Source organism: Ursus maritimus, unplaced genomic scaffold (genome assembly GCF_017311325.1).
Source record: "Ursus maritimus isolate PB19 unplaced genomic scaffold, ASM1731132v1 scaffold_17, whole genome shotgun sequence".
Lineage (NCBI taxonomy): Eukaryota > Metazoa > Chordata > Mammalia > Carnivora > Ursidae > Ursus > Ursus maritimus.
Window position 1 is genome coordinate 34,058,954 of NW_024424119.1, and position 24,491 is coordinate 34,083,444.

General features: G+C 42.3%; 2 protein-coding genes across 2 annotated transcripts in view; both read left to right on the forward strand.

Annotated features, from left to right (window-relative positions):
* SLC44A1 (solute carrier family 44 member 1) overlaps window positions 1-16,620 on the forward strand; it is a 190,749-nt gene extending 174,129 nt beyond the window's left edge. Inside the window, exon 16 of the mRNA XM_040631677.1 lies at window positions 15,754-16,620. Coding sequence (XP_040487611.1) covers window positions 15,754-15,768 — 15 coding nt within the window. The 3' untranslated portion in view covers window positions 15,769-16,620. The remainder of the gene's footprint in view (window positions 1-15,753) is intronic.
* A 7,081-nt stretch (window positions 16,621-23,701) lies between these two features.
* FSD1L (fibronectin type III and SPRY domain containing 1 like) overlaps window positions 23,702-24,491 on the forward strand; it is a 62,704-nt gene continuing 61,914 nt past the window's right edge. Inside the window, exon 1 of the mRNA XM_040631678.1 lies at window positions 23,702-23,867. Coding sequence (XP_040487612.1) covers window positions 23,853-23,867 — 15 coding nt within the window. The 5' untranslated portion in view covers window positions 23,702-23,852. The remainder of the gene's footprint in view (window positions 23,868-24,491) is intronic.

A 24,491-nucleotide genomic window follows, 5' to 3' on the forward strand; every position in this document is an offset into this window, starting at 1 on the left:
CATCACCAATCTAAATGAAGAAGGAATTTAACTTATTTAAATTGCTATCCAGAGCTAAAGAAGAAGTTCGGGGCAGGATATCCAAGTCACCCAATTCAAAATTCTGGAGTCTTCCATAGCTTTTCCTTCTCCCCAGTCTTCTCCCAAGCCCCAACAAGGAACAAAGCTAGATTTATCTCAGGGCCTGTGTGGGACATAGTAGGTACTCAACAAAGTTTACTTATTGAGTGGACAAAGGAAAAGTGGGAGGGAGAGAAGGAAAGAGGGAGGGAGGCTCAGAACTTCAGTGTTCAAAATCTGCCCTAAAGTTAAAGTGTGAGGAAACAGCTCTTTTAAAAGTTATTTGGCAATGTGCATTAAAAATCTAAAGAATGTGCACATCGTTTAATCAAGTTAATTCTCTACTTAGAAATTAAAGATGTGCGAAAAGATTTTGCCACAAGTCAGAGTATTGTTCCTAATGATAAAATATTGCAACTAACCTAAAAGTCCAACAAGAGGGAGTCAGATCAATGAATTACAGTATATCTATACCTGTTCTTCCCCTGGTCTTTCCCAGCTCAGTAAATAGCATCTCTGTTAAACCAGTTGCTCAGGCTGGAAATCCAGCATCATTCCTAAATTTCCAGCCCTCTATTTCAACTGTTATTCTAAATCCTCTCATTTTCCAAAATATACAGGGACTCATCTTACAGATGCATTAACTTAAGCAGGCAAGACATGCCATCAAGCCTAAAAGCCAGTGTGTGAAACAGCTATGAATGCTTTCAAGGATTTACCTGTCATATACAAAGGAAATATATTGTTCCAGTAGCTAGGGAAGTGGGTGTCGATGGCTCCATCAATGTCATGTAGGATGAAATTAACTGAGAGACATAGAGAAACATGGACAAGGAAAAATTAGAAAACAATGATATAGGGTCATACACATAAAACATACAGTACTATGCTTTACAGATGATCTATGAGACTTTTCAAAGTTAATTTTAACTATATGCAATCAGTACTGCCTTAAGTAGCACTGAGCATCAGGTCCTCACTCTTGCCCTCCTCCCTCTGACCCCTTCACAGGGCAAAAAGTCCGCAGAGCTGAGGGGACATGGCCCCCCAAAGCCTACTTCCTTCCCCTGAGACCACACTGAAGAAACCCAGGCCCCTAGTACTCCCTCCTCCCAACAAGGCCTGAGTGGGTTTCTTCTCCAGATACCTCCTCCCAAAGGCGGATCCTGGCTGTGGCAGGTGGTGTGCTTGGAGCTTGGACTAGTGAGCTCAGGAGTCTACAGCGGAGCATCAGAAGCCCCTTCCAGTGTGGGCTGGAGCAAGGGATGGGAAAAGAATGGGAATAGGGTCTTCCATTTGTCCTCTTGCTTCTGACCCCATAAATGCTAGCAGCATCCTGGATGCAGTGTTTACTGCCACCCCCCAACTCCATTACATCTCGTATCCACCTGTTACTACCTCTACCCTAGTCTAGACCCCATCACTTCTTATTTAGACTGGTGCTGTGCTCCCCTACCTAGTTTCCTGTCTTACGCTCTTGTCCCCCAATCCCTTCTCCTACACAGAATAGGCAGGGCGAGCTTTCTCTAATATGAATCAGATCACGTACCTGCCACAGGGTGAGAATACAACATACTCCCAGCCATGGCATCGATGCCCTCCAGCTTCTCCTGTCTCAGCCTCAGCGAGCACCAGCCACGTCCATCATCTTTCCGTTTCCAGCGCTTGCTAAGAATTTTTCCACTTCAGGGGCGCCTGGGTGGCTTAGTCATTAAGCGTCTGCCTTCGGCCCAGGGCATGATCCCGGAGTCCTGGGATCGAGTCCCACGTCGGGCTTCTCCGCTGGGAGCCTGCTTCTTCCTCTCCCACTCCCCCTGCTTGTGTCCCTTCTCTCGCTGGCTGTCTCTCTCTGTCAAATAAATAAATAAAATCTTAAAAAAAAAAAAAGAATTTTTCCACTTCAGGGCCTTCAACTAGGCTGCCCCCTTGGTCTGGAAGGTACTTCCTCATCATTCACATGCCATCCATGTCCTTCAAGTCCAGACTGATCCCTCCTTCCTCCCTTATTCCCTCAGACAGACCTTCTTCAACACCCTGTGTACCTCATCTTCTCTTACTACCCTCTTCTTTTCCTTCACGGCTTTTTACCCCAATTCAGCCACTGCAGGTACTTCCGCTGTTTGTTTCATGCCTATTACCTCCATCCAGTTGTAATCATCACGTTCAATAACGTGCAGGCCAGAACGTTGTACTATGGAGTACATGTGTGCGATTAATTAACCTGTAAATGGAGTCCCATTCTGTCATAAAAATAATGTTTACCGGCATAGAAAGTTGCACAGGATGTAAATTGAAATGAAAAAAGCAGACTGTATAGTAATAGAATCCCATTTTTGTTTTTAAAAATGTGTATATATTCTACACATATGTTTGTGTGTGGTAAAAAGACCTGCAAGGTGCTACAGTGGTTTTCTGGGTTGCAAAATGGTAAGTGTAGTTTATTTTCGCTTATCTTTTAAATACTGAGTGTGTATTATCTTCATAATAAGAACGTATCTTAGTTTTTATAACTAAATAAAGACATTAGTATCCACCTGTACAGAAACTATCACAGTAAACTGACCTTTTTTTTTTTTTTACAGATTTTATTTATTTATCTGACAGAGACAGCCAGCAAGAAAGGGAACACAAGCAGGGGGAGTGGGAGAGGAAGAAGCAGGCTCCTAGTGGAGGAGCCTGACGTGGGGCTCGATCCCAGAACGCCGGGATCACGCCCTGAGCCGAAGGCAGACACTTAATGACTGCACCACCCAGGCGCCCCCTGACCTTTTATTTGAAAGTAGATTAGATGCCCAGCATTATGGGAATATTGAGCCAGGGTATGGCACATCAATTTAATAAAATGGTAGGTCACCATTAAAGAATCATTGTGAAGGATGCCACAGCATGGAAAATGCTAATGAGATGATATTAACTTAGAAATTTAAAAAGTGGGCTGGGGTACCTGCTTGGCTTGGGGGTTGAATGTCTGCCTTCCGTGCGGGTTGTGATCCCGGAGTCCTGGGATTGAGCCCCGCATCAGGCTCCCTGCTCAGTGGGGAGCCTGCTTCTCCCTCTCCCTCTAGCTGCAGCTCCCCATGCTTGTGCTCTCTCGCTCTCTCTCTGTCAAATAAATAAATAAGATCTTTTAAAAAAACTGAAAAAAAGAAATTTAAAAAGTAGGATGAAATGATAAAAATAATTTTTAAATGATGTTATCACTTCACAGTGATAGAATTATGGTCATTTCTTTTGTTCAACAAACTCCCTGTAATATCATTTTCTACATTTCTACATTCTTGAACAATCTATGTCTGATCTCTTCTTGTTGCATATTAATTTTTTTGGTAAGAATATTTGTAGAATTTAGGCTTTCTGTATAAATGACCTCGAAATAAAATCTCCAGTTCCCTGGGATGTGAAATGCATCACTAATTCCACAAGGTGGCAATATCATAGTCATTAAGCCACAGGAGGGAATTTGCTGCGTTACTCAGCGCATTGCGCCGTTCAGAACGTTATTTCTTCTTATCTGATCTTTGATTTACATTGGCATTTACATTCCTTTGAAGTCCTAAAAATGTAATCTGTTTTGTGGTTTTTATTTTTAAATTATAAAGTAAATAATTCCCCTGACTGGGAGGATGTGAAAGTCTCTCTCTGCCCACACATTTTTGGTTCCTCACTACTTCTTTGCTTCCTAAGTCTTTCATTTTTAAAAATAACTATTAAATAATATCAACTGTTATTTCCTGAAAACATTTTATGAGCAAGTCATTGTTCTGGGTCCTTAGATACATTACCTCATTTACTCTTGCTGAGTGAGAGAGTGTGTATGTATCTGTCTATCTGTCTAATTCAGGGCATATTGAAAATAAAAGCTTACAGTAAATTAGATACATATTAAATAATTTCTATCCTCTGTTTTTCCTTAATATAAAATATGAGAATTATATTGTGTGTTATAAAAAATTCCTTGCAAACAGGGCTAATAGATTGATAATCTTCTTTCATTTTATGTACTATATTTTCTTCAGTCTTTCTTCTATAATAAATTCAGCAGTTCCCTCTCAAAATTAAAGAATTATTAATAATGTTAACATGATCACCTTTGTATAGAATCTTTATCTTTGTCCATTGTTAAGGATACATTCCTGGAACTTGAATGACTTATTAGGTAAAAAGAAATGAACTTTTAGAAGGCTCTTGTTAAGTTAAAGGTTTAACCTGATGATCAAAGTAACACATTTTCCTTTCAATATATGTAGCAGCTATTTCCAGAAAAGAGAGAAAAATTATTCTGCATCCTCCTAATAAGAATTAAGTACTTTTATGATTTTGGTTTATTTCCTACTATACATTTATGTATCTATTATATTTATCCACATTTATGTCTCATTTCCACAGAGTTGATAATAAACATACACACATAGAAACTTTCATATCCTGTCCTTGCCATTTAACATTATATGCAGGTATGTATATATACACAAACGTATTTCAGATCATTCAATATTCTTCAGAAACATGATTTATAATAGTGGATTTATATTTCCTTATATTAGTGTTTTATCATTAAACTTTTAGATTATGTATAATCTTTTGATTGTAGAGATGTATTTGTCATACTGCTGATTGGTTCCTTAAGATAGACTTCTGGAAACGGTACCGCTAGATCAAAAGGTAAAGGTACTTCTTTATGAATGGTGATACATGTTGCCAAATTGCTCTCAAGAAAGGCTGTACCAATTTACTAAAGTAAATATTTACTAAGGTCTACGAATGTCCCCATTTTCCCACACCTGGCAGATACTCATAACACCATTCTCATTCACTTCTGATAACCCTAAAGCCAGAAGATGAATGACAGTCTCTTGTTTTTACTTGCACTTCTTTGCTAGTGAATCGAATATTTTGCATTCATTTATCAGCCCTTTATATTTCCTCTTCTGTAAATTCTCTGTTCAGGTCCTTTGCCAAGTTTGCTCTTGAGATATCACTGCTTTCCTTACTGTTGGATAAAAGATTTTCATATATTAGGGATATTGGCACTCTTTCAGTCATACATCATCTAAAGTATTTTTCCTTATTTATAATTTGTCTTTTAATTTTGTTAGTGATATTTTATCTACAATTGGTTTAAATTTTTACGATAGACAAATTTATTTTGTGTTGTTTTTCCAATTTTTTGTTCAAGTTTTTCCTTATTCTCCTAAATCAATAAAATACTTACCTAGATATTCTTCTATTTTTTCCCATTTTTTCTTTTTAAAATTAATGCATGGTTTATGTTCTGTTTTAATGGTTTTATCTATCATTTTTCGTATTTATTAATGGCTGGAAATAATTTTGTTATACAATATGAAATGAGGCCCATATTGAATATTTAACAAATTTCTACCCAATCATTTATTGAATAATTCATCCCTTCCCCCACTGGTTTGTAAAGATGTTTTATCATATGCAGTAGACTCCTTCATATTTCCAGGAAGTGTAGTAGTAGCCAAGAGTTTGGACGTTGTGATCTCCCACATCTGGGTTCAGATTCCGGCTCTGCTATTTTTTTGGTTTGGAGGAAGTTACTTAGCTCATCAAATCCTACGTTTCCCCATCTATAAAAGAGGTATTGTAGAGAGGACCCTAATATATGGCGCATACAGAGCATTTAGCGTGAGGTGTGTCACCTGGGAAACATTCTACAGACTACGTATTAGCTACTATGATTACGACTGTGATATGGGTAAAGTTATTCCATATTTTAATACATCTCAATGTTCTTGAATGCTGTAGAAAGCTTTAATGAGTTACTGGGAATCTGAAAAATGAGACAAAGCTACCTTTGTTGTAACCTGTAATGAGTTACTGGGAATTTGATTAAAAAATAAAACAAAGCCGCATTCACATCTCCACAGTGGATATTAGCTAGGCTCGCTCACAGCTGAGAGATGCACTTCCACAACCACAGGGCACACAATTCATATTATGCAATAGAAGGAAGACCTGAAGGATAAAAAAGCAAAACCAAAAATGGATTATCTCAAAACCTGGAGGGATTTGAGGGTAGTTTTACTTTAAGTTTTTTACAAAAATTATGTATGTTTAGGGAAGAGCAATAAAGAAGTTTCCATTGAAAAAACTGCATACCTGAACAAAGTTAGAGATGAATCATCACCGAGATTTAGAGCTCACTGCAAACGGTAAAAACATCAAAGCTTAAATCTGTAAACACAGAGAAGCCTTGTAGGAACTGTTGCAAGGCATATTTCTTGTTTCATCGATCTCTGGTTTCCTGTGTCAGTTTTGTTTATTGTAGTTTTAGATTGCACTTTCGTATCTGTGAAGCCAGTTCCCTCCTTAATCTTTATTTTGAAATTTTATTTAATAGCAACTCTTGCCCATTATTCTTCCAGATGAAATGCAGGTTCATTTTTAAGCCTTTCCACCTGCCTACCTGCCATCTCCACTTGGATTTCTAACAAGCGTGGCAAATTTAACATTCCCAAACGAACTCTCCTCAGTAAACAGCCACTCTGCCCTTCCATTTGCTGAGAACAGAAACTGTGAATCATCCTTGACCACGCTTGTTCTCTCACGCCCTACACCCAGCCCATTAGCAAATCCTGTCAACTCTATTTTTCCATGGAGAGCCATAATACAATCATTCTCACCTCCTCCATTGCTGCTACTCTTTATTTCTTACCTGGAAAATGGCAACAGGTTCCTAACTCATCTTTCTGCTTCCAGCCTTGTCCCTCTACATTTTATTCTCAACACAAGAGTCAGAGGGATCCTTTTAAAATCTAAGTCAGATCTCTTCAGTCCTCTGCTCGAAACTCTCCAAAGGCTTGCCATCGCCCTCAGAATAAATTGAAAAAGTTTCGGAGTCCCGACATGATTCACCCTCCACCCAGTCCCACTGCTGCTCTCAAGTCATTATCTACCATTCTCCCTTCAATCACTGTGTTCCACCTGGAGACTTCCTCCTGCTTCTTGCTGTTCTTTGTACGACCAGGTATGTCTCAGGACTTTTGTACTTGCTTCCACATGTCTCATGCCCTCATTTGCCTCAGGTCTCAGTACAAATGTTACCTTATCAGTAAGGCCTTCCTTGAACTACTTACAGAAAATAGTAACCCCACCACCACATTCCCTGTCTGGTTAATATCCTTTATTTTTCCATATAGCATTCATTATCCTTTGATGTGTAAAATCAATTGGTAACAGTTTACTGTCAAAAAGGTCTCTGCAATTTTAATTAGAAGGCTATTAAATTTATAAATTCATTTGGAAAACATTAGTTTAAAAAATAATTATCCTTCCCATTCAGAATTGCCCCTGAAAAGAGAGTGTAACTCTGACCAGTTCCAAGAGCCTCCCAGAGACAAATGGACAAATAAGACCCAAATTCCAGTCCATATGGTATGGCTAAAAGAATTTGAAGCCTGGTAAATTTTAAGCAGGTATAACTCCACATGTCCACCCCAGCACCCTCAAATTCATCTGATAAATATTTATTGAGTTCCTGTTCTCTACTGTGTACAATAAACCAGTCTTGATTGAGGACTTCTATTTCTGGCGTATTTCCAACTTTTTCCAAGGTTACCAAAAACAGTAAGTTGACTCTATTATCATTTTTCATAGGCTAACAACAGTTGAATGGTGGCTCTAGTTTTTGAACTGTTGCTTTATAGACCTTCTCTTTGTCAATAATTACCTTGTAGGCCAACTATCTCTTCAGACCACTCCTTGTTAGAAATAATAAAACCTTATCATTTGTACATAATAGAATGTCTGTTGTTCTATTTCACTTTGTCGAAGGTAGGTGGGGGGAGGCATCTGCAGGATTGAAGAAAACACCCAAAAGGATATCATGTTATTAATAGGGAAGGTATAAAGAGAAGGGGGCAGAGACAATGATTCTCTGGGCCTGGAAGTTTTGTCCAAAAGTTCTGTTGCAATGTGGTTTTCCAGAACATCCAGAGTTGGATCCCAGAGATGATGGAGTAGCACGCGATAGTTTGTATCTGGTAATGTTCTATTATGATGACAGCTGGAACAAGAACCATAACTCTGAACTTTGGAACAAAGATGGTTTTCTGCTCAGCACAAGTTTTATTACAGTGCATTACAGCAAACCCAGAAAGACAACCCTGATTTTTTTTAAAAAGATTTAATGTATTTATTTATTTGTTTATTTGAGAGAGAGACAGACAGACAGAGAGAGGACACACATGCGCACACCCATGAGCCAGGGGAGGGACAGAGGGAGAGAATCTCAAGCAGACTCCACTGAGACATGGGACTCCATCTCACAACCCTGAGATCATGACCTGAGCCAAAACCAAGAGTCAGACGCTTAACCAGCTGAGCCACCCAGGTGCCCCAAGACAGCCCTGATTTTTAGAAAAAAATTTTCCTTTTTAAGTTGCTTAAAGTTGAGCCTTACATTTGCCATTATAACAACTAAGAATTTCTGTTCATCAAAAGACACCATTAAGAGAGAAAAGACAAGCCACAGACTGGAAAAATGACATTTTTCAATACCCACTTGATAAAGGGTTCCTATCCAAAATTGATAAAGAACTTCTGCAAATGAGTAAGAAGAAAACAACCCAAATGGGTAAAAGACTTGAACAGGCACGTCCCGAAAGAGGACAGTCAAATGTTCAGTGAGCATGTAAAAGGATGCTTACCGTCTTCAGTTATCTAGGACATGCAAATTAAAATCACAGTGTGATACTACTACCCACCCACCAAAATGGCTGAAATTTAAGGTGGCGGCTAGGTTGTGGAGCAACTGAAACTCTCATTCACTGCTCATGGGAAAATAAATCAGCGCAAGCACATTGGAAACTTATTTGGCTATATTATTAAAGCTAAAAATAAATATATGTCCTAGGATCCAGCAAGTTCACTCCTGTATATGTGCTCAATGGAAGTGCATGCATAAGTGTGCCAAAAGATGTATTTAATAATCCTCATGGATGGGTGATTTATAAGAGCCAAAAACTGGAAGAAACTCTATGTCAAATATACTTCAATTTTAAAAAATAGTAAAGGGGCGCCTGGGTGGCTCAGTCGGTGAAGCGTCTGCCTTCAGCTCAGGTCATGATCCTGGGGTCCTGGGAGCGAGCCCCACATTGGGATCCCTGCTCCATGGGGAATCTGCTTCTTCCTCTCCCTCTGCCTGCTGTTCCACCCACTGTGCTCTCTCTCTGTCAAATAAATAAAAATAAATGAAGTCTTCAAAAAAATATAACAAAAATTTTAAAATAGTAACTGGGAATAATTCATGTCGACAACAGTCAAATGGATTAATAAATTGTGGTATATTTAAACAATAGCATACGACACAGAAGTGAAAAAGAATGCGTTATAGCTAACTTGAAACAACATGAATAAATCATACAGATACAATATTGAGCAAAAAGCTAGACACAAAAGAGTACATACAGTGTGACTTCATTTAACTCAAGTTTAAGAACAGGAAAACGTCATCTGTGGTAAAAGAGGACAGAATAATGGTTACTTTGTGGACTGTTTTGACTGAGATGGGGCATGAGGGAATCTTCCCAGTGCTGGAAATAGTCTGTATGTCAATCTGGACGTTACATGGATACATAGGCATGTAAAAATGCATTAGCCATGTGTACTTAAAATTTGTGTACTTTATTGTATTTAAGTTGTAATTAAAATTTTTAAATGTATATTAAAAAATAAACTTTTCCAGACACCATCCTATATTCTGTGAAGTCAGACAACTGCCCCTTCTTATCCCCAGCAGACAGCTAGAGGGGTATTCTCTGAAGAGGGTACAATAGAATTTAAGGGGACATCAGAAGCAGGGCTACCTCGCTTAAATCAGGGGATTAATTGGAAGTCTGAATACTGGAAGAGAGGACCTGAGGCCTTCTTCCGCCTTATAGCTCCTGAAATTCTAGTAACTGGGCCTTTGCCCACTAAGTAGGAAATTGGAAAATTATTCTCTGGGGAATCTGACTGGGCCAAGGGAAAATACCTAAAGAAACTAACACGAGTTCTCCAAATAAAAGGCCCAGCCAGATCACCCTTAGTGAAGCACTTCAGTGATAAAATCTACCCACAAATAAAAGACTTCCAATAGTTTTTCATGCCCCATTCTTTTTTTTTTAAGATTTTATTTATTTATTTGAGAGAGAGAGAGTGTGAGAGAGCACAAGCAGGGGGAGGGGCAGAGGGGAGAGGGAAAAGCAAACTTCTCACTGAGGAGGGAGCCTGATGCAGGGCAACCTCAGGATCCTGAGATCATGACCTGAGCCCAAGGCAGCTGCTTAACTGACTGAGCCACACAGGTGCCCCTCGTGCCCCATTCTTAAATAAGAATTGCCAGACCCTTGAAGCAAGTCTCTATGACAAGAGAGAGATCAAAACAAAGAGAAAACAACAAAAAATGACTTGGAGGAAGCAGAAGTAAGGTAGAAGAAAACATTTTAAAAAGTACTAAATTCAGGGGCTCTGGGGTGGCTCAGTCGGTTAAGCAGCCAACTCTTGATTTGCTCTCGGGTTGTGATCTCAGGGTCCTGGGATTGAGTTCCATGTTGGGCTCCATGCTCAGGGGGGAGTCTGCTTGAGGATTCTCTCTCTCCCTCTTCTTCTGCCCCTCCCACAGCACTCTCTCTCTCAAATAAATAAATATATTTTTTTAAAAAGTACTAAATTCAGATAGATAATAGAAAAGATTATATAGTGAAAATAAATTGTTATTTAAAAGAGGAAGATTCAGAGAAAAAGAGAATTCTTAAAAAGTAACAACAGAACAAAAATGTAGAACTCAGTAGAAGAGTTAAAAGATGAATTTGAGGGGCGCCTGGGTGGCACAGCGGTTAAGCGTCTGCCTTCGGCTCAGGGCGTGATCCCGGCGTTATGGGATCGAGCCCCACATCAGGCTCCTCCTCTATGAGCCTGCTTCTTCCTCTCCCACTCCCCCTGCTTGTGTTCCCTCTCTCGCTGGCTGTCTCTATCTCTGTCCAATAAATAAATAAAATCTTTAAAAAAAAAAAGATGAATTTGAGGAAATCTCTCAGAAAGTAGGGCAAAAACAAGGTGGAAAAGATAAAATTAGAGATTCATTCCAGGGGATTCAACATCCAAATTATAGGCACTCCAGAGAGGTTGCAGGGGAGGGCCCACTGGGAGGGAGGGAGGGAAGGAGAGCAAGGGAGAGGAGGGGAGGGGAAAAATGTTATACATAGAAAAAGGATCAAGAATCAGAATGACAATGGCTTTCTCAACAGAGCACTGGTAACTACAAAAAAATGGAAGGACACCTTCAAAATTCTGAAGGAAAATGGTTTCCGTTGTAGATTCTCCATCTATCCAAACTATGAAATAAATGTGAGGGTAAAATAAAGACATTTCAGATATGTAAGGAATTTACATGGGATCATAACAACCATACCAGATCATAACCAAAGACAATTGATCACTCTAAATGTTTTCTACACACACAAAAAAAATAATAATCATGATCAACTGTTTTTATTTTAAGGAGGTAGAAAGAGAAAAAATTAAGTCAGAAGAAAGGATGATTAAAAAAATAATACATGAGAGTAAAATTTGAAACCATTTAAATTCACTTTTCATTCTACAAATATGTACCTAGTGTCTACTTTTTGCCAGCACTGTTTGGCTTTTATTGTTTGAGAGAGAGAGAGAGCACGCACAAGCAGGGGGGAGGGGCAATGGGAAAGGGAAAAGCAGACTCCCCGCTGATCAGGAAACCTGCTATGGGGCTCAATCCCAGGACCCCGAGATCATGACCTGAGCCAAAGGTAGCTGCTTAACCAACTGAGCCACCCAGGTGCCCCTTGTTAGCACTGTTTTAAATGTTTAGAGTACAGTGGTGAAAATAGACAAAAGTCTTTGCCCTTCTAAAGCACATTAGGGAAATGTTTAAATAATAATCATACATCCACTTAGTGAAATATTATGTAACTCTTAAAAATATATAGGAATACCAGAGACATAGGAAATATTTGTAATGTGAGGCAAAAAGAACGCAGGCTTGACCAAAGATAAAAGGGAAGTCATAAACCTGAAATAGGTATGCTACAATGGTGAAATGATGAATAAATTTTTCTTTTTGTAAATATTCACTTTAATTTTATCCTGGGTTTTTAAACGGACAAGGGAAACATCAAAAAGTTTTAAAGAACAGAACTGGTAAAAATCCTATGTTGGCTGTTTAAAATTCGATGCCTAGCATTTCATTTGGAAAGAGTTGCTGTCAAATATGTTTCTTATCTGAAATCTTTATAACTAATAGCTCCTTGCTAATAGGATACTATTTGCTAGTAGGGTACTAACAGATATGGCATTTAAGTTCAGGTGTCATCTAAAAAATGGTCCAACAAAGGGGTATTGTTTCTCTTCCTTAAGAGAGAGAATGGTAAATTACCCACTCCTGGTGGGAAAAATATGGCCATTTGGTGAGATGTTATCGTGAACGCTTTCTTTTTACTCCAGCTCTGCAGGGAAAAATGAGGGTATTGAAAGGAATGCAGATCCAATGTTAAATTGGAGGCTAGAAAGAGCAGCGAAACTTTGCCTATTAATTAGCTCTATGAGCTAATGAGCTCTATGAGCAAGGTGAATAGGCTCCCTAAAACTGAACCAGAGAAAAGTCACCGGCAGCTTTAAGGCAGCTGATACCATGGTTTTCCATCAAGGACACTCGAATATTCCTGGCCGGTGAGGGAATAGTACCAGCGGTGATGTTACTGAGCTACTTTATATATGGTGGTAGTGAGAGCTTACTTTTGCATCATGTGTTTGTAGCAAACACGAGACTTCAGGAAATCTTGAGTGAGATCCCGTGTACACAACTGCTGTATCCTCTATAGGAAGAAAACTTTCTTGGATCAGCTAATTAGATCTAGTCTTGGACATGAAATCTGGGCTCCCAAGGGATCTGACATAAAGGGAAAATTCAGGGAGTCTTGAAATGAATGTTATAATCATGTTTCGGGATGAGTTAGAGGCTATGAGTTTTTTCGTGTCCAAGGGCAGTAGGAAAGATAATGATTGCATCAAAGTGTCATATAAAATCTTATTCAATCAGGCTACACACATTATAAAGAGATATCATGTCTTTTTATTGGTTCAGAAAAGAAATATAGACAGAGTGGCATTAATAAAACAAATGTGATAAAATGTAAATAATTACAAATCTTGGTGAAGGTGATACAGGAGCTCTTTCTCTTCTTTGCAACTTTTCTAGAAGTCTAAAATTATTTCGAAATAAAAAGCTACTAAAAAGAGAGGAAATTCCTAGTTTGCTAAGAGTTTTAAATCATGAATGAATGTTGAATTTTATCAAATTCCTTTTCTGTATCTATAATGATGAATACATACATTTTCTTTTATGCTATTAATTGGCTATATAGTGAGATTTTAGTGTTAAACCAACTTCGACTGCTTGAAATAAACACACATTTTATGTTTAAAAAAAGATTACACACATTATTTATATTTGGCTTCTTAAACATTATTTTGCTGTCTTAAAATAGGAGGAAAGCTAACTGTAACATAGTCTCTTGGATGGGATCCTGGGATAGAAAAGGACATTAAAGAAAATTAATGAAATCTGAATAAAGTGTAAAGTTTAATTAATTACTATATACCAATATGGGTTCATTAGTTTTAACAAATGTACACAGTGATATGAGATAGAAACAGTAGGGAAACAGGGCATGGGGTTTATGGGAACTCTCTGTATCATTTCTGCAACTTTTCTGTAAATCTAAAACTGTTCTAAAATTAAAAAGTGCATTTAAATTAAAAAAATACAAGCAAAAACTTTTATCTCAATTTCAGACAAATTACAGCTTTGGCCTGAGCCTAGTGTTCCGGCCACAAGACGGTAACCTAAGCATCCATCACTTTCAGATGTCAGTCTAATCACAGCTTCTGTTAGTTTCAGTGGCAGGAAAAAAAATCTTGAAAGTTGAACCTGCAAATCAAAATATGTAAAACCATAAAACGTGGACCTGATGAGACAGCCAAATTTAGAAGAGGTGTTCTGGAGCCTAGGAAAGCATTGTCATTTTTTGAGTGAGAAATTGATACAGTGAGAACAGTGACTAAGGGATTTATTCTTTTTTTTTTTTAAAGATTTTATTTATTTATTTGACAGAGATAGAGACAGCCAGCGAGAGAGGGAACACAAGCAGGGGGAGTGGGAAAGGAAGAAGCAGGCTCCCAGCGGAGGAGACTGACGTGGGGCTCGATCCCAGAACGCCGGGATCACACCCTGAGCCGAAGGCAGATGCTTAACGACTGAGCCACCCAGGCGCCCCTAAGGGATTTATTCTATCAGCACTTTGCAAAATGCATTGACGATGGGGAGACATCTGCGGCAGGGGATCAGCAAAAAGGCAGTAATTGGCATGTGAAACAAAGGTCTCAAGACGAAAACCCTAAAATGAAATGTAGGGCAAGGGTTTCATGCGATGTTATTCTTAGTGCTACATACAACCTGTGTTAGGCGCCTGGGGACAAGTAGGGCCAATGGGGGAGATGTGTATCAAGGCGATCTTAGCCTGGCTCCACTGCACGTTTGAATCCCAGAACTGCTGTATGTCCCCTTGTTCAAGTCCAAACTCTCCTGGTGTCTTGTCACCTCTGCTTGTCCTTGCAGCCGCCCGGTGCTTGTTTGATAGTCGAGCTGGAGTCAATGCTTCTTTTCTATTTTTAACCCATCCTAATAGGTTTTTAAAAACTTTTTATTTGGAAAATATTTCAAACGTAGAAAAGCTGCAGGGATAAGAATGGTACACAGAACACTACAGACTCTTGTTACACCTATTGTTCAACATCTCTCTCTCTCTATATATATATCTATATATAATATTGGGTGTACATATATATATATATATATATATACATATATATATGGATGTGTGTACAGCCAATATTTTTGAACCACTGGAGAATAATTTGCATACATCATGTCCCTTTAGTCCTAATGATTTCATTGTGTATTTCCTAAGAATAAGGATATCTTTTTATAAAACCACAGTATATCGTTGTCAACAATGGTACACTTTACTCAGTCACCATTTCTTGAATTGAACCGAACAATAGGAACACCCATTATCCTGGTTTGACCTGTCCTACTGCTGAGTCACAGAAGAGAGAAATCCAAAGTCTCATTTGAATTTCAGGTGTGGGTCTTTGAGAGTGCCACAGATGTGGATTTTTCAGATTCCTTTTGAATTTGACTCATGATGTGTTCGAGTCCATTGTTCAGCTATTCTAAAAACATCTTTTTCAAAGGATATTGCTGGTACCGATATTGGTGGACATTCATTATCATTCAGGCCGTGCTCTGAGCACTTTATATTAATGCACTTAATTCTCACAACTGTAAAGGAACATACATGACAATCTTCGTTTTCTACAGGGGGAAACGTAGGCACAGAAGTTAAATAACTAGACCCCAAGTATACAGCTGATGAGGGCACAAAATCAAGATTTGAATTCAGGCTCTTCTCTTATTTGTTAATGTGTGTGTGTGTGTGTGTGTGTGTGTGTGTGTGTGTGTGTAGCCTTCTTACATTTCACAGCGTCTTCTCTAAAGATGACCCCTGCTATTTCTTGTTATTGATCGATTCTCCTGGTGTCGTGTTCCCCTAGGAGAGAAGCATTCATTTTCTTGATGTGTTTATTTTTCAGCTGAAGCGAAGGTGACCGGTCCCATGAGCCCGGAAGAGGGAACTCAGAAGAGCCTGTTGACACGAGGCTCTCCCACTCACCAGCTGCTGAGAGCGTGTGGATGAAGAGCTGGATCTCATTACTTCACTGGAAGCGTGCGACCACGTTGCCCAACCACCAACAGCCAAGTGGCTTTGGCGCAGTGGGGCTGCCTCGTAAATGATTCATCGGAGTATTTGATACAACTCCATCTCGCAGCAGTGTCTTCAAAGTCAGCTTTGCCTTCTTATCTAGCCCCGTGTATGTTTGTGCGCTCGCTGCGGCTCCCTCCAGCGCAGCTATTGGCCTGAAGGCTGGATCCACAATGGAATTCTCTTCCTTCGGGCTATTTATAGAGCCAGTGTGGGTTCATAACTATGTATTGAATGCCTGTTCCTTGCCAGTCGGTAGGCTGGATGCTTGAAAACATTTCATCGTCACAAAAATCCTGGGTTGCACCTCCTTTCTCCATTTTGCCTCCGAAGAAACAGAGAGGCTCAGAGAGGTCGTGCGCTCTGTGTCAGATCACACAGCTGGCGGAGACAGGGCTCGATCTAGATCCCTTACTTGAACACGCTGCTTTACCTGTCACTACTGTAGGGATAATTAGCCCATCGTATCATCACCTGTACTCCTCTCATAACTAGAGCCCGGGATGGGGCTATCTGTGTATGGGAAATGTCTGAGACGGAGCGTCAGGGAGGATTGAGAGGCACTTGAATAATCATGGAATTATTTTCTAAGAAAAATAACACGATGCGCTTTTAGGTCAAAGGTTGATAAACTATGGCCTGTGAGTCCAATCCAGCCCCCAACCTATTTTTGTAAATAAAGTTTTGTGGGAACACAGCCATGTCCAATCCTGTGTGTTGTCTGTGACTGCTTTCTCTCTACAGTGGCTTAGTTGCATAGTTGTGGCAGAGCTCCTATGGCCTGCAAAGCCTAAAATATTGACTCTCTGGGTGTTTCCAGAAAAAGTTAGCTGATCCCTCTTTTAGGTGACTTAGGAAGAAAGCCAACAGTTTTCATTAAGGCCAAGTTATTATATTTTCCATTGGACTGAAAAACTACTTAAAGATTTGTAATGCTGAGATAATCACTGTATTCTAATGGTGGTGGTGGTGGTGGCAGAGTCGGGATGGGGGGTTTGGGGATCTAACCTGGGAAGGTTAAGGGACAGGGACTAGAAGGGAGACATCTGGGCCTCTGGGTCCCCAGTCAACTCCTCACCCCAGACTTATCCCACTCATGTCCTTCCTATTCCTCCTGCCAAATCAAGTTTCCTAAAATAACCCTTTGCTCATAAACCTGTAAGTGGCTTCCCACTTACAACATGCTCAAATCCCAACACCCCAGCCTGGAATTTAGAGACCATAACAATCTGACCCCTACTAATCTCTTTCCACATCCTTCCTTTTTTTTTTTTTTTTATCATGAGGAAGTCATGCCAAATTTGAATTTATATCTCAAAGCCAATTTGTCTTTGATTCATTTTTTTTAGTCTTTTTAAAATGTTAATTCTAGTATACTTAACATACAGCGTTTCATTAGTTTCAGGTATACTATTAATATAGTGATTCAACAATTGTATGCATTATTCAGTGCTCATCATGGTAAGTGTACTCTTTAATTCCCATCACCTATTTCACCCATCCTCTCACCCTTTGATTCACTTTTGTTTTGAGAGAGAGAGAGAGCGTGTGCGCATGTGCGGTAGGAGGAGGGGCAGTGAGAGAGGGAGAGAGAGAATCCTAAGCAGGCTCCATGCTCAGCACTGAGCCTAACGAGGGGCTCGATCTCAGTACCCTGAGATCATGACCGGAGCTGAAATCAAGAGCTAGGTGCTTAACCTGAGCCACCCAGGTGCTGATTCACTTTTGTGTAAGCAGAAAAGTACACATATAAAAATTCTGATAACAGGAAACCAGGCAGAGCTTTCATATATGATGCCACTGCACCTAAGTTAAAACTTAAAAACAAAAGAAAAATTTATAAATGTGTTATTTACTTTCCTACAGTAGACATTATTGATTTATATTTTGAAAAAAACTCTGGCTAAAATTTTTGTTTTGTTTTTAAATTGTAATATAAGTTTCCTCCCACGATGCTATGAATTTTCACAAACATAATTTTTTATGCTGCAGAATATTCCATCACTTGTGTGTTCCAATGTTTTCCTAATACTTCTCCGGTATTGGGGCATGGAGGGCTCCTATTTCCATTCATTTCATTTCCTATCTCCATTCCCTGGAGTTGTTCTCCTTGGTTCCCACCTTTGCTCAGGCTGTTTCCTTGGCTTGGAGAGGGTCCTGTCATCCCTTCATGTTGCTGTCTTAAGGTCCCCCTTCCAGGTTCGGTTCTGTCCCTTCCCTCTTCAAACTCCTATTGCTAGGGAAAAGCCCTGCAAAATGAGAGATGGACTTCGGAAGCCTTATTTCCCTAGGAAGTGCTGACGTGGCACCATCTGAATCTTACAACAGCACTGCAGTATCAAAGGGCTCACAGACAGATTATTTCCCGGTGCCGTGCTCAGGAGAATGGCTTATTTTAGAAAATAATAATTGATAGGGACACCTGGGGGCTCAGGCGGTTAAGTGACTGACTCTTGACTTCGGCTCAGGTCTTGATCTTGGGGTCGTGAGATGGAGCCCCTCGTTTGGCTCCGTGCTGTGCATGGAGTCTGCTTAAGGTTATCTCTCTCCCTCCCTCTGCCCACCCCGCACCGCCGCCCCCCCCCCGGCTCACGCCCTGTCTCAAAAAATAAAAATAGACATAAATAATTGATAGCTACCAAATAGTATGTACTTTCCATAAATCAGGCATTATTCTAGGTAAGCACTTTACATACATTGTCATTTATCTTCATGACAACCCTTTCGGGTGGGTATTATTAATAATACTCTCATTTTACAAATAAGAACATTGAGGTACAAAGAGGTTACCAAACCGCCCAAGGCCACACAGCTGGTAAGTGGTAGACTTGGCATTTGAATTCAGTCTGGCTTCAGAATCTGGCTGGGTGCTCAGCCAGTGGTCAATTCACCATGGTCAATTATCTCCCTAGTCTCAATACTCAGTCTCAATCGGGCCCACACCATCCTCAAAGTATATGCAGAGGGAAAGGGGCTGCTGAGTAATGTTGTCACTAGCAACAGTGAGCCTGTTGCTTTGTTGGAGAGACTAGGCAGGGGTGGGGGTGGGGTGGGAGGCGGGCAGCATCCTTTCACAATGAAGAGATCAACAGGCAGATAAATTTGCTCTGTGCTTGGTCATTCCCTGAACAAGATGAGTCCGGAGGCATTTCGAGAGCCAAGGCAGGCTATGATGGAAACACCTGTGTCTTCCAGACTTATCTCGGTGTCTCCAGTGCCTAGCAGAAAGCAAGCCATCATACAAGGAGAAGGTATTGTGACATAGCGACATCATAATAGCTACAGTTTAGTTAACTGCCCCTTTCATGCCCTATCCCAGGAAGGAGAGGGGCCTCTTGCAATGGAGCAAATGAGAGTGTGGGTGGGGAGAAGAGATAAAGAGCACATTCCAGAGGTGAGTACAATTGCAAAGCTGAGTCAGAAAGGGAATGAATAGTTATTGGCTCCTGTTCCGCAGAATGACAGAACCTCAGGGTTCAGGAAGATGTTAAAAGTTCTCTCTGCCATCTACCCTTCCACTGCCTGATCCCCCTAGGAAAGCTCTGCCAAGCACATGCCCCACTCCTGCTTGGGTACCTGCACGGACAGGGACCTGCCACCAAAGTCCATTCCAGCTCTGTATGGCTGTTAGAAAGTTGGGCTTTTTGTTGACCGGAAACGCATCTTCCTGTAGCTTCCACTGATTGGCTCTAATTCTAATGGGGTGGGGGGGCTGGAGAACCAGTTACCTGCCTCTTCCACACCACAGCCCTAGAGAGATTTGAAGCCAATGATCATGTCCTCTCTGACATGAGAAATTTTTCCTTTCCAGGCTAAATACTCACAGGCATGTTTAACTGTTCTCTTCACATGGTTTCCAGGCCCTGTGTCATGTTTGTGTGCACTGATTGCTCCCCACTTTGCTCAGAGCTCTCCAGGTATGGAGCTAGGCCACCCCATACAGTGCCAGCTCACAGCAGAGCAGAACCAGCCTTTCCCTCCTAGGAGAGCTTAAATGTCTACAGTGAGTTCCTAGCATCAGAAATGAGTACTCTGGGTCCAAGGGGATTCCAGGACTTTCGGTTGAGTTTGTTTTAGTCAGAAAGAGGCAGGAAAAAAAAAAAGAATTAGGTTTCTATGACTGGGAAGAGAGGATAGCTAATATTTTTTGAATACTTAGTACATGACAGACACTGCTAAACACTTTACATGAATGATCTGATTTCATCAACTCAAAAACCCTGTACGTGGTACTGTTATGATGCCTCTTTCACAACTGAAGAAACAGAGGCTTAGAGAAACTCAGGGTTTTCCTGGGTTAGGTGGTGTATGCTAAGACTCAGGCCAGATATTAACAGGGAGAAACAGGTAGAGATTTGGGGCTTCAACAAAGGGCAGCATCTGGCCAGCGATTATGCTTCAGAAAAGCCAGGGTAATAATGAAAATGGGAGTTAGGGGTGAGAATAGGACTTCTAAGACCCCAAAGATGAAGAGGGGAAAAAAGCCATCCAACAGTGGCACAGAAGGATATGACGTACAAGGGAGTAATAATAGTAACAGCTATCATTTGTGAAACGTGTACTAAGCTCAGCACTTTGCATATGTAATCCTCTTAATCCTCAAAACAACCGTAACTGGGAATGACTACTATTATGATCACTGTTACAGATGAGGGAATTGAGGCTTATCTAGGCGAAAAGACTCACTGAGGGCCACACAGCTGGTAGGTGGCAGTGTCAGGATTTAAATTCAGACTGCTGACTCCAGGCCCATGGCCCTATACTGACTCCCAAAGGGGAATACTGTTGGCAACACTTAAGGGAAGGAACTTTCTCTCCTAAGAGATGGAGGAATCCCAGAATTTATGAGGGTACTCAGGGTGCAGGGGTAACACCTGGCAAGAGAGGACAGAGAACGTGGTTCTGGAAGAGACAATTTTGCCAGACTCTTCACATCAGCAGTGCCAATCCTGAGGTTATTCTAACTTGATGTTTCCTGGGAAAGGCATTCCCGGAGGCCCAGGAACCTCGATAAAATAAATACCTATGACTAGATATGCTATCTCAGAATTAGAAACCTAAGGATTAGAACATCGTTTGTTTTTAACGCCTCTCTAGTTTCTCCTTTTTTTTTTTTCCTTAACAATTTGCTTTCTCTTAGTTCAATGGTTCTCAAGCTTTAGTGTGCATCAGTCACCTGAAAGACTTGTTAAAACACAGATTCTCTGGACCCTCATGCCAGAGTTTCCAATTTAGTTCGTCTGGGGATGAAGGTTAAGAATTTGCCCTCTAACAAGATCCCAGGTGGTGCTGATGCAGCTGGTCTGGGAATTACATTTGAGAACAGCGGCTTTACTTTGTTAGTAAAGCTACTTTTGAAAATTTCCAAATTGACTTGGCTGTGAAAAGGTAAGTACAGAAAAGGCAAAGGACTCGCCCATAGGCCAGAAGCAGCAGGAGTGGGTTGGGGTGCCCAGCCGGGAGAGTACTGCTGCCAGAGAGCCTAGATGGGCTGGGGGAGACAGAAGTCACAGCCAGAAGAGACAGGGAGGAGGGCAAGCAGAAGGTCTGGGGGGTGCTGGGCAGGGAAGTCAGTCTGCCTGAAGAAAGAGAGATCTGGCAAGGGCAGATGTCAAATGGGGCAGAGCTCTTGTCCAAAGCTGCAGGCTCCTGGCTGGGCTGCAGGGAAAGAACTAGAGGAGTGAGGAGGCAAGGAGCCAGGAGTGAGCTCCTGGGATGTGACCTGTGACAGTATTCTGGAGATCACATTTCAGCGGTGACTTGCTGTCTCCAAAGCCTCTTTCTGTCTCCTCCTGTGGTTATACCTGTCCGTCATAAAGGGTCCAGGGGTTGCTCTCTGAAGTAAAGTCCTTGCAGCAAGAGAACAAGGGACAGCGCTAAATGCTGTTTCTTCCCCTTAGTGATGTGTCCCACAGCAGAAGGCTGGGTACTCGCAGTCATGCAGTTTGACCTCCAATGTTCTGCAATCCCTAGGCTACTCAGCTGCAGTGAGTCCGCAATGCGGAGAAGGGCCTTCATGCTTGCAGCCCTGCACTAGAGGCTGGGTGCTTGGCCGCGCCCACTGCTTGGATAGGAGGCTCCTTTCCCGTGATACCAAGAGACGGAGCATCTCTCTTTGCATGCCATTACTCCTTTCAGCTGTGGGAGCAAAACTGTGCCCATAGGCCCTCCCTGGAGCCTGGCCTTCAAGCACTGTCCACCTAGCTTGAGCCAAGTCCCTGTTTCCCTTTTGTGCCCTTCATCCTATTTCTTGTACATGTCTGTCCAGTAAAAAAAAAAAAGGATTTACTGAGTGCATACTAGATGGCAGGCCCTGTGCTGGGGATACAGATATGAGAAAAAGAAATTTCCACCCTCATGAAAGTCACAGTATAGGGACGACTATAGCCTTGTAGCATAAATGCTGTTTCTTAAATAGAGCTCATGCCCTCTGGGGTGTTTGTATTTGCTGTTCCCTCTATCTAGAATGCTCTTCCGCAGATCTTTGTATGGCTCATTCTCTCAATTCACTCAGGTCACTGTGGAGGACTTCTCTGACCTTCTCATGGAAAATGGAGCCCTCACAGTTCTCTGAGTCATGTAATTTACCCCATGTAATTTTTCTTTATAGTGCCTCTAACTGCCATATATATACATATATATATACACACACACACACATATATATAAATAAATATATATACTTTATAGTGCCCTTAACCACTGTGTGTATGTACATATATATTTACATTTACTGTATATATATATATATATATATATATATATATACACTTTTTTTTTTTTCTGCCTTCCGTACTAGACCGTAAACTCTGTAGGTAAGAGCAGGGCCCTGTCACTGCTGAACTCTCAGTTCAGAGAACTAGTACCTCATAGGTACTGAATATATATTTTCCTTCTGTTCATTCATCATGAGTGATTGCCTAGTTGGAACTCTTCTGAGCCTCTCCAGAGTCATCGAAATGGAGGATGAGGCCTTTCTGCTTGGGGAAGAACCTTTTCACGCCTGCCCCCCTAGCTTTCTACAGTCTGCCTTCAGGCCAGACTGAGCAGGTTCTAGCCCCCCACCAACTATAATTTACTGGCCATTAATTATGTACAGCGCACTTCAAATCCGTTATTTTATCCTCACAACGCTCTGCAAAGTCAGCATTATTGCTCTTATTTTAAGGAAGATGAAACCGGCTCAGGGAGAGTGACTCGTTCAGAATCACAGCATGATACCCAGGAGGGCTCTCCGGGAAAGGTCTACTAGGCTCCACGGTCTACCCATGTTTCTGCCACGTCCCTACAGGCCTTTCCCGTGCTTCACTACATCCTCCACCCCAGCCCTTTCCTTTCCACCGGACAGTAGGCTTGGTCTAGCCTGGCTGCTCCTGGGCAGCGAGTGTCAGGGGTGCAGGATGGAGAGGGGGCTGATCTATCTCAAGGGTCAGAGCTCTCTTTCCCCTGCCCTGCCCACGGGCCCAGCTGCTGGATGCCCAGTGGTCCATTCCAAGGCCTGCAGCGATAGCGCTTGCTGGAGGAAAAAGGATGCGGGAAAAGGGAAGGTTCTCTCAGGGGACCCACGGCACTAAGGGGCGAGTGCTCCGTGGTTTCTGCCCCTCCCATCCAGCACAGGACACCCTCCACCCCATCCTGTCCCGCGGAAGCGCGCATGCGCAGGGCGCTCCGGGCTCCCTCCCTCCTGCGGGCCGCCCTTTCACCCTGGCAACCGCGGCGCGACGAGGGCGCGCGCGCGGGCTGGGCGCGGACCCGGTGGGGCGGGGCCGGGCCGGGCGGCGCCGGTCCAGGCTGAGGCTGAGGTTGAGGCTGAGGCGGCGGTGAAGGAGAGCGGTGGACGCGGGGACGGTGTTGGCGTGCCCGACTTCTGTCCGCCTCGCCGCACGATTCTTCGACGCGGTTTCGGGCCCAACGGACCTAGTCCCTGGCCATGGACTCCCAGAAAGTAAGTGGGGGAAGGAGGCGCGGGGGAGCCGAGGTTGGGGGGTGGGGTGGGCGGGGCGCCCGGGGCCGGGTGCGCGGTGGGCGCGCGGGGCTGGCGGGGCCAGGCTGGGCTGCGGCGGCGGAGGGTGAGGCTGCCGGCCCCCCACCCTCCCTCCTTCCCCTGTGAGAGCAAAGCGGCGCCCGCCAGGCTGCGGGGACCGCGCCCGGTGACCCAAGCTGGCCTTTGGCCCTGGGCCCTGGCTCCTGAGGGGAAGAAGGGAGCTGTCCCCATTTCTCAGTCATTTTCTGCAGCGCTCTAGGCCCGCCTTTGATTCTCGAGCCTCCCCACATGCGAGCGCGGGTTTATCACTCCTTAGCAGAAACCGAGGCGCGTGGGGTCTACCTGCTGACGCCGAAGCCGATGCTCCTTCCTCGACTCAGCCTTCTTTCTTGGCACAATACACACTGCTTTAGGGCAGGAACCAAATCTCCTTAGTACCGCGCCCCCCGCTCCCACCCGCCTCGTGACCAGTTCGGAAGCGGTCTTGGTGTTTAGTGCTAGTTGCACTGGGAGAAGAGAGTTAGTAGTCCCACCCTCTTCGACCAGCTTATTGCTAGTCACAGTTACCTTAATGGTTGTGGCCTG